Source organism: Euleptes europaea, chromosome 3 (genome assembly GCF_029931775.1).
Source record: "Euleptes europaea isolate rEulEur1 chromosome 3, rEulEur1.hap1, whole genome shotgun sequence".
Lineage (NCBI taxonomy): Eukaryota > Metazoa > Chordata > Lepidosauria > Squamata > Sphaerodactylidae > Euleptes > Euleptes europaea.
The window spans coordinates 88,340,630-88,350,710 of record NC_079314.1 but is presented as its reverse complement, the minus strand read 5'-3'; the positions used below and the strand labels follow the sequence as shown (position 1 = coordinate 88,350,710).

Below are 10,081 nucleotides of genomic sequence, written 5' to 3'. Positions count from 1 at the left end.
GCAAGTGCTGGATGTGCATGTCAAAATGAGGACAGCGTGTACGTATATTGGTTCACCTGCACTTTACAACCTCTTAAAAGACTGCTTGAAGTTCCTGTTCCAATGAATACAGGGAAATGGAAATGATTTAGATTGCAAATAAAGCTAGACTGGGAGTTGTGCCTCTTCATTAATTGTCTGGTGTCAACATTTATGTGCTCCTTAGCCAAGAATAAAAGTGAAAGAATCAAAGCACACAATGGCAGCTATCTTGCCAGCTTTATGCTGAATGCTGCTACCATGCAGACAGCTTAAAATACTATTTATTTTGAACTGAATCAATCACCAGTGTGATCATAGGAAGTGTTCTATTCCACAGCAAATGGGCATTCTGGACCAAGTGAATGATTTTCAATCACCTTATCTGCAGAAATCACATTGTCCTTGGTTAAAACCTCTCTCGTGGACTTCTAACCTCTACATCTATGTACAGCACAATCCTACATATGCTTTCTCATCTGTAAGTACCATTGTATTCAGTCAGACATACTGCAACGCAAATACACCGTTGTTGTTTTTTTTTTTGAGGCACTAATTGCAACTAATACACCCAGCATGATGTAGCCCATACAAGATGGATCAAAATGAGTATATGCACCAAGAATTCAGAACAGAACAGATAGTGCTTTGTCGGATACTTTCCTTCTGAAGGGCTCTTCAGTATTCAGTGCTTTATTTGCATCAAAAGCAACTGAAAATACAGAGTTATAGCTCCACAAAGTCTGTTTGGCTCAAGGATCATGACCTGCATAAAACTTGGAGAGAAAATCCTTGGGCTGTGGTGTTTCTGTCTCATGGAAGTACCTCATGATGTGAGTCCGCTGTTTCCATACATGAATAGTCTCCTGGAGTTCCATTTTCCCCTATATCAGGTAGAAGAGGAAAGTATTTTAAATGCTCAGGGATGTGCTTGAACCCATTACTGTAATACAGGGTAAGAAATTCATGGCTGTTTTATTCAATAATAGCAATCATAGCATCTTCTGTGCAATCAATCAACAGACATGACAGTTGGGGTCCACTGTGAAACACTAGTTTGTCGGATGTGGTCACTCCAAAGATTGTAAATTGTAGGCAACATCTCCCTATGCCAAGTGTATTGTTCTCCTCACACCTCCACTAGCTCACACTGCTTCTGAAGATGGAAGAAATTAATCAAACTGGGCAAATTTTTCCAAATGTTGTTACTTCGGTTTTACAAATATAGAACATCTACTACCTTGACAGATGTGGAGCATCTGACTCTGTAGTCCCCCTATTTTCTTAGCAAATTATTTCTGCATCATTTCTCTTCTAGCCAAATCTGCTCTCAACATCCATCCTCAGGTATATCTATTGCTATATCTAATTACAGAGTCCTGGCTCTAAGCAGATAACAAATACAATGCAACAAGGCAAGACAAGAGATCAGGGAAGGATCAGCATATCCAGTGGAATCCATAGGCATGCACAAAAATGTCACTTAACCATGTACATGAGGACTAGTGCAACAGCAGCAGCTTTAGAAATTAGCCAGCTATATAGGCTACTAGATCAGAAGTGAGCCGATAGTGGCTCCCAAAAGCTTAAAAGAACCCAATGAAGTTGTGTTAGCAAATGGCAAAGATAGCGGTGGTGTTGCCATTTTTCCTACCTATAGCATCCCTGAGTTGGAACAGGAAAGGTGAGGGTGAAAAGCTAAAGGAATGAGGTGTGGGGGGTGGGTGAGAGTTAACTTGTGCCTGGAGGAGAGAAGGATGGAAGGAAAAAGGAGAAGGGGTAATGGAGTTTTGGAGGAAAGGACTACACAAAGGAATGCGGCAATACAGGCAGGTGAGGGGTGATGGGAAGGGAAGAGGATGAAAGAGTTGAAGGCGAACGTACAGAATGGAGAAGGAAGGGTTGCTATGGGGAGTCAGAAAGTAAAGTACATGAAGAACAGAGCATGTTGTATAGGGAGTGTAGAAGGCAATGGAAAACTAGATGGGAGAAAAGGAATAATATGGGGAGAAGAATAATAGGGAAGAATCGAGAGGTGTGGTGGAGGAGTTGCAAGGAGAGGAATTATAGGAGGTAAGATCGTGAAATGATTATGGGGCAAGGAGGCAGAATTAGAGGGAAAGTAAAGCATGTTCAGGGGAAAAACATTTTAGGGAAGTGACCAAGGGCAGCAGAGATCAAAATGGAAAAAAAAAAAAAAACCACTGGAATGGGACGCAAAGGGGGGACTCGGGGATGGGTACTGGCATTCAGTCCTGTGGGTCTGGAAGTGTAACAAAAAGCCATGGATTTTATATCTTTTTTACTTTCTGGCTCTCCCCTCCTTTTGATATCTGAACATTTCAGTTTCTGTAGTCTGCTTCACTATCTAGCAATACTGATACTTTTTGTACTACACATGCCATTGAAAAGTGATTCTGAAATCCAAAATGCTTGGGCACATCTAGAAGGCTATGAATCAACATTTGATAGTTTATGTAAATAAACAAACAAGTAAATAAACAAATCTGTTCTACTGAACAGATAAAAGCAGCATACTTGCAGAAATGTAGGAAAGAAAAACAAAATCCATCAGCATAGGACAACTTTCAAGGAGGATAGGCAAGGAGCCTAGGTCGGGATAGAGAGCAGGGTAGAAATTTAAATAAATAATAATAATCTCGATGTCACCCTATGCCTGCTATGGATTTAAGACAAGTGATTTGTTTTACCTTAATAACTAGCAAATCAATGACTCTGGGGTCTGTGACATGGGCGTTCTTCAGAAACATCTCCCGGACCTTATCACGCCCCTGTTTCGTTGTGATGTCCAGCTGGTAGAGGTGCACTAGATCAAGAACAACAATGTGAAAATGGACATTAGGGCACATAGACTACAAATGAATGAACACTCTCCTGGAAGCAAGTCCCATTGAATAAAATGGGACTTACTCGCAAGCAGACCTGCTTAGGATAGCCTGTACTTTGGTACCTCTTGCAGAAGGAAGTTATACTGGCTGGATGTCCTGTTCAAGTTTTTGGGAAACAAGCAAAAGATATATCAGGTGATAGCAGCCCTTGAGACGGAAGCTCTTACTGGTTACATAACACATTGTCTTTGGCTTTTATGATGCGTAGACGGTATTTCCAGTAAGAGACACTTGTTTAGTTTTGCTGCAATAATCTAACATGACTACTCTGGATGAGTTTCCAAGTTTCAGTGGGTCATGAGAACACTGTTCTCCAAAAGCACCCCACCCTGTAGAAGCTATCAGGGCCAGAGCATCAAATTTCATTACCTGATCAATGATGCGTAAAGTAGCCACCATTTCTTGGGTTCGTACACATAAAGGAATGTAAATATCCTTTTAGTTTAGACAGAAACAAAGTTACACACCAAAATGTCTTGTGTGCAGTCTATCTTGCCCTTTTTAATAACAGAACTTTATCTCCATGGCTGCACAGATAATTGTTACACAAGGGATGTTGATAGGAGTGCTTTAAGGACCCAATTTAGTCAAAAGAGAGCTCATATTACACTTTATAACACAATGAGTACTGTTTAAGAAAAAAACCCACTCCAACTCATATATTTCAAGAACTTCCATGCTTGCATCAAACTTCCAAGGCTCCCCACTAGCCATTTTTGAGGAAGTATACAAGGACGCAGAATCATCATGAGCTATTCTACATACTGCCGACAAGCAACCAATGCCTTTGGCATTATAGTGTACTTCTGATTTCTCTTGTAGTATTGAACAAATTGCCCATCTCTACAGCAATGGCGCAAAAGCCAGAGCACTCATCACATCTGAACTGAAGCAGGTTACAAACAATGTACAGACTTTACAAGAGACAGGAATACAGATACTGAAAAGAGCCACCGTTTAATTTATAGTAAGCTTGATTCTTCTTCGTCATATGCATACATTCTAGATGGCCGAGTCATGTATATGATAAAAAAAAAAAAACACCATCTGATGCTTGGGCTGGAGGGAAAGGGGCCGGCTTGAAGCAGGGAGCAGCCTCTGAGCTTGTTGGGCAGCTGCTCTTCAACCACCTGCAGGTATTCTACTGAGACCAGGGCTGGCGCCTGGGGTGTGAGCCAAAGGGCTTGTAGGCCACTGGTCTTGCAGCCGAGCAGTCTGGAAGATCTGGTATTCTGGGTGTAGCAGGAAAAGCACTGCTTGGCCCCCATCTGGTTGTACCAAGGCATGGAGAACTACCCAAAGAGAAGATTAGGATCTCTGTCCTCTTCTATGAGGAGGAAGGAGGGTGGGGGCGTGCCACTTTTTGTTTTGTTTTTTAACCAGGTGAGAGCTGGGTTGTGTGCGTTACTCAGATCCAGATGAGAGGTGGGTCTGTATATCAAATGAGGGTTTGTCTTTATTTTTTTCCTTTTGCCTGCTGGTGGGAGAGATGTGCTTGGCGGGACAGAATAGGGCGAGAGATGGTGCCATGATTCATCGTGTGTGGGGTACGGGGAGCTACAGTGGTGGAAGAAGAGCAGGCCGGGGAAGGGGCAGCAGACAGCTGTGTGCTGTTGCCCCTTCTGGTGCTTCTTCCAGCCAAACTGACGTTGATAACCATATCAACAACCCACTAGGTTACAAAATCCTGCTACTCAATGCAGGTCATTCACAGGAAAAACAGCAGCCATCCAGGATTTAGTCCTGGATGAGAGGACTGAGCAGGCATGTATCCCTGAGACTTGACTTGTGCCCTCTGGAGTACTTGGGGATACATCAGCATAAGTCCGGCGGGCAGGGAGGTGATGTTGCTGTGATTCTATCCCCAAGCATGGTGCCCCATCCAGGCCACTACTGGTTTTGAGGCTGTGTACCTAACATAGGGATTGTGTTAGTTTATTGCCCACCCCACTGCCTAACAGTCTCTCTGCCTGAGCTGACAGAGCTCATTTCTGGGTGCTGTTGAGGCTTCCTAGCCTGGTTGTCCTGGGGGAATTCAACAATTATGCTGAGGCTGCCTTGTCAGGAATGGCTCAGCATTTCATGGCCTCCAAAACAACCACAGATGGGTCTGTCTCAGGTAATAACTGGTCCTACACATTATGTAAGTCACACTCTTGATTTGGTATTTTGTTCTGGCCAGGAAGAATATGATCTGAGGGTGGAGGAATTGATTATCATTCCTTTGTCATGAACAGAACCTGCTTGGGTTTAGACTTACAGAGATACCAAGATTCTGCAGAGGTGGGGGATCTATTAAGATGAGCTGCCTCCAGAGCCAGATTGATTCTGATGGCTATAAGGGAACCTCCTGTCGATATGGTTGGTGCTCCTGTCGATGCCCTGGTTGACCTTTGGAATGAGGAAATGACCCAGGCAGTTGACATGATTGCTCCAAGGCACCTGCTCTCAGGTGTTAGAGCCCACATAGCCCTTTGGTTTACTGAAGGGCTGAGGGTGATGAAAAGACAAAGAGATGGCTAGAGCAACAGTGGAGGAAAACTTGGGCCAAATCCAATAGGACAGAGGCAAAAAAACATTTCAAAGAATACTCCATGGCAGTGACGGTGGCTAAGAAAAAACACTTTTCCACCATTGCATCTGCACAGTGTAAGCCAGCAGAGCTGCTCTGGGTGGTCAGAGTCCTGTTGGGATCCAGCCTCCAGAAGGAGGTGGACTGCTTGGTGGCTCACTGTGAACGCTTTGCTCAGCAGATAAAACCTCCATCTGTTTTGACTTGGACTCTACATTAGTAGTGACAGGGTCTGATGCTGGCAGGGTGCCAACTTGTCCAATTTTGTGGGATACTTTTCAGTTTATTCAGTCTGAGGACATGGATAGAATTCTTGGAGGTTTAAGGGTACCACTTGCTTGTATGATCCTTGCCCTTCCTGGTTACTTAAATCTTCCGGGGGGGGGGTGGCTGACTGGGTTCAAGAGGCAGTTAATACTTCCTTAGACTCATAGAATTATAGAGTTGGAAGGGACCACCAGGGTCATCTAGTCAACCCCCTGCACAATGCAGGACAGTCACAACTACCTCCCCCCCACCACAACCCCTAGTGACCAGAAGATGACCAAGATGCCCTCCCTCTCATCATCTGCCAAAGGTCACATAATCAGCATTGCTGACAAATGGCCATCTAACCTCTTCTTAAAAACCTCCAGGGAAGGAGAGCTTACCACCTCCCGAGGAAGCCTGTTCCACTGAGGAACTGCTCTAACTGTTAGAAAATTCTTCCTAATGTCAAGACGGAAACTGTTTTGATTTAATTTCAACCCGTTGGTTCTGGTCCGACCTTCTGGGGCAACAGAAAACAACTCGGCATTATCCTCTCTATGACAGCCTTTCAAGTACTTGAAGATGGTTATCATATCCCCTCTCAGTCTTCTCCACTTCAGGCTAAACATACCCAGCTCCTTCAACCTTTCCTTATAGGACTTGGTCTCCAGACCAAGTCCTTGAAACAGGCTGTGGTGCATCCACTGCTAAAGAAGCCTGTGTAAAGTGCTATCAAGTCGCACCAGACTTATGGCGACCCCGTACGGGGTTTTCAAGGCAAGAGACTAACAGAGGTGGTTTGCCAGTGCCTTCCTCTGTATTACAAAGAAGCCTACAACAAGAAAAGATTCTTCACATGTGTGAGGAGCATAAACAAGGTAAAAGAGGTAACAGACCCAATGTTGGGTGAAAATGGAGAATCTGACAGGACAGAAAGCAGAAAGGATCAATGTCTTTTTTTGCCTCTGTTATTTCTCTGAAGAGAACAGTCCCATCGGGAGATAATAGAGGCAAAGCATGGCATCCGGGTTGCTGGTTGACATGAACAGTGATGTTGAGAGACATCTGGGTGCATTAGATGAGTACACATCCCCTGGGCCAGATGGTGTGCACCCAAGAGTGCTCAAAGAACTTTCTGGAGAGCTTGCAGGGCCTTTGGCCATCACTTTCAAGACCTTTTGGAGGACGGGAGATGTGCCACAAGACAGGAGGAGGGTGAATGTTATCCCAGTCTTCAAAAAAGGAGGTAGGATAACCCAGGAAACTACAGGCCAATCAGTCTTACCTCTGTCCCAGGGAAAATATTGGGGCAGATTTTAAATGGGTCAATCTGCGAGCACCTCAAGGAGAACTTGGTGATCCGGGGAAGTCAGCATGGATTTGTTCCCAGCAGGCCTGCCAAACCAACCTTGTTTCCATCTTTGATCGAGTGACAAGCTTACTGGATCATGGGAATGCCACTAACATTGTTTACTGGGATTTCAGTAAAGCCTTTGATAGACTAGAGAACTACAGACTGGACTAGGATAGCTAGGTAGATAGGGAACTGGTTGGAGAACCGCACCCAAAGAGTAATTGTCAATGGCATTTCACCTGATTGGAGGGAGGTGTTCAGTGGTTGTCACAGGGCTTGGTTCTGGGCCTGGTACTTTTAAATATTTTTTAAAAATGATACGGATGAGGGATTGTAGGAACTACTCATTAAATTTGCAAATATCACCAAATTGGGAGGAGCAGTGAACACCCCAGAAGATACAGAATTCAATGAGATCACACTGGAAAAGTGGGCAGATGTGAACAAGATGCAGTTCAACAAAGATAAATGCAAAGTTCTTCATCTGGGTAACAAAAGAAGCATGCATACTGGATAGGGAATACATCTCTGGGTAGCAATGTGTGTGAACTTGCGAGATCTTGGGTTGGGGTGGATTGTAAACTAATTATGAGCAGTCAGTGTGATGCAGCATAAAGGTTAACACAATCTTGGGGAGTGTTTTAGCAGAGAAAAAGCATCCAAATCACAAGATGTCATAGCTTTGCTGTACACCTCATTTGTCAGGCCACACATGGAGTACTGTGCGCAGCTCTGGAGGCCTCACTTCAAAAAGGATGCAGATGAAATGCAGCAAGTGCAGAGGAGAGTAATGAGGATGATCAGGGGCCTAGAAACTAAGCCCTATGAGGAAAGGCTGAAGGACTTGGGAATGTTCAGTCTGGAGAAGAGGTTGAGGAGGGACATGATTGTTCTCTTTAAGTTTATGAAAGGTTGTCACTTAGAGGAGGGCAGAGAGCTGTTGCTTTTGGCAGCAGAGGATAGGACTCGCAATAATGGGTTTAAATTACAGGTGAAAAGGAACTGGCTGGATATCAGGATTTTTTTTAACATTAGGAGTAATTCAACAGTGGAATCAGCTGCCTAAGGAGGTGGTGAGCTCCCCCTCACTGGCAGTCTCCAATCAATGGCTGAACGGACACTTGTCAGGGATGCTTTAGGCTGATCCTGCATTGAGCAGGGGGTTGGACTAGATGCCTGCATGGCCCCTTCCAACTCTATGATTCTGCTACAGGTGTTCTGACTCAAGATTTAAGACTCTTTCTTTTGGCATTCCTTCAGGGATCCCCCCTTCCTAACCAATGTTTTTAATTTGCTTTTTTTATGCCTTGTACATATTTTGCCTCTTTAAAAAATTTTTAATGATGTATTTTTGGGAGGAGGTTGATTTAGTGGATTTATAATGTAATGTACATTTAAAACAGTTAGCTGCCATGTAAGCCTTGTAAGGGTAGAGAGGTGGGTATAATTTTGTAAATAATAATTTAAAAACCTTGCAAGTGGGCAAGACCAACAACTGCCCATATGTGTACGTTCTCTGTTGCGGCCCCAACTTTGTAGAGTGGCCTGCCTAAGGTGTAGAAGGCTCCAACATTTCTTCCATTCTGTAATTTACATAGAACAGTTCAGAAGAGCATTTAATAAAGGTAATAGGGCTATATTATCAAATGGTTCAGGAAGTTGCTTTTAGAAAAGAAATAGGATTGTGGGCTATACCATTGTGTGTAGTATGTACTACCTGTTCACTTCATGTATTATCTTTCTCCCACTGAATTATTTTCTACCAGTATAATACCATTTTCAACATTATGTAACACATGTCTAAAACTTCATACTTTGTTTCAAATTTTTGTAATTCTAGTCCTATGTCATTGCTTGTTAGATGTTTCATCATATTGACTGTAACTGTAATCCACCTTGAGTCTCAGTGAGAAAGGTAGGCTATAAATAAAGTAAATAAATACAAGACTGACAGGTTTATTATGGCATCCAATGAACCTCCCCCCAAAAAACCTTTTCCACGAAAACGACCTGTTAATTTTTTTAAGCTGCCATAACGCTCCTTATTTGTATCATATGCACAAGATCACACTACTGTATTCTAGAATCAACTACCAACTTGCTGTTGCTACTCTACTGCGTATTGAGGGCTATGACAACTTACTGTAGCCATAGGATAAAACTGTAAGAATCGGAAAGGATGCTTGTTTCCAAGGCCACATAAAGGTAGCAGGGCAGAGCAAAGTGACAACTAGAGCGCCCACTCGCTTATGCTGCCGCCGCTGAAATACAGCAGCTGAAATTAAAACTTGCGGCCTGCCTTTGCTCCTTTCTGCATGGAAAGCAACGCTCCGTACGGCAACCTTTGGGGACAAGGTCAGCTAACTGAAGGGGACCGCAAAACCCGCGATGCAGCCTTCCTACTCAACCAGACGCAGGCGGATCCCAAGCCCGCCCCGCCCCTTTAAGCGCCCTTGACGCGGAGGTCACGTGCCTATTCGCGCCCCCTGTACCTGCATTTGGGATTTCTCGGAACCAAGCGCGGTACAGTTCTCGCACGCGCCGTTTGGCCTCGTTCAGGTCCCGGCTGAAGATGGGCTTTACCGCCGTCCCAGTCACCGCCGCCGCTTTCCCGACTCCGGCCATTTTGTTCACGCCAACCTCTAGCGCTTCCGTCGCTCTCCCCGTCGAGGGGGCGGGGTTTTAAGATTATCTGTCTCTTATTGGTTTGTTGAAACGCCATTGATTTGTGATGAGCCAACGATCGCGCGTTGGCCGAAGTTGCGCGCGGGTGCAGTGGGCGTGGCTATTAGCAGCCTTGAAGAAGTCGCTTGAGGACCCGCTGCCTCGAAGGGTGGGCGAATGAAGCGCGGTTCATGCACCTGTCCCAACTGGGGCAAATAGCGCTTCCAACATTACAGAATGGGCTAGAACTTGCTTACGTATCTAGTAAAATATTCATAAAACTGTCACTGGTGGAACTTTTATACAAATTTAGCA

The 10,081-nt window shown here is 44.3% G+C and overlaps 1 protein-coding gene across 1 annotated transcript; it reads right to left on the bottom strand.

Annotated features, from left to right (window-relative positions):
* Positions 1–665: 665 nt before the first annotated feature.
* On the bottom strand, positions 666–9,727 carry NDUFA6 (NADH:ubiquinone oxidoreductase subunit A6). Its single transcript, XM_056847082.1, has 3 exons — positions 9,595–9,727; positions 2,730–2,845; positions 666–902 (listed from the first exon to the last, which is right to left on the bottom strand). The coding sequence occupies exons 1-3, from the start codon at positions 9,725–9,727 to the stop codon at positions 771–773; spliced, it is 381 nt and encodes a 126-aa protein (XP_056703060.1). The 3' UTR covers positions 666–770.
* Between the last annotated feature and the right edge of the window lie 354 nt (positions 9,728–10,081).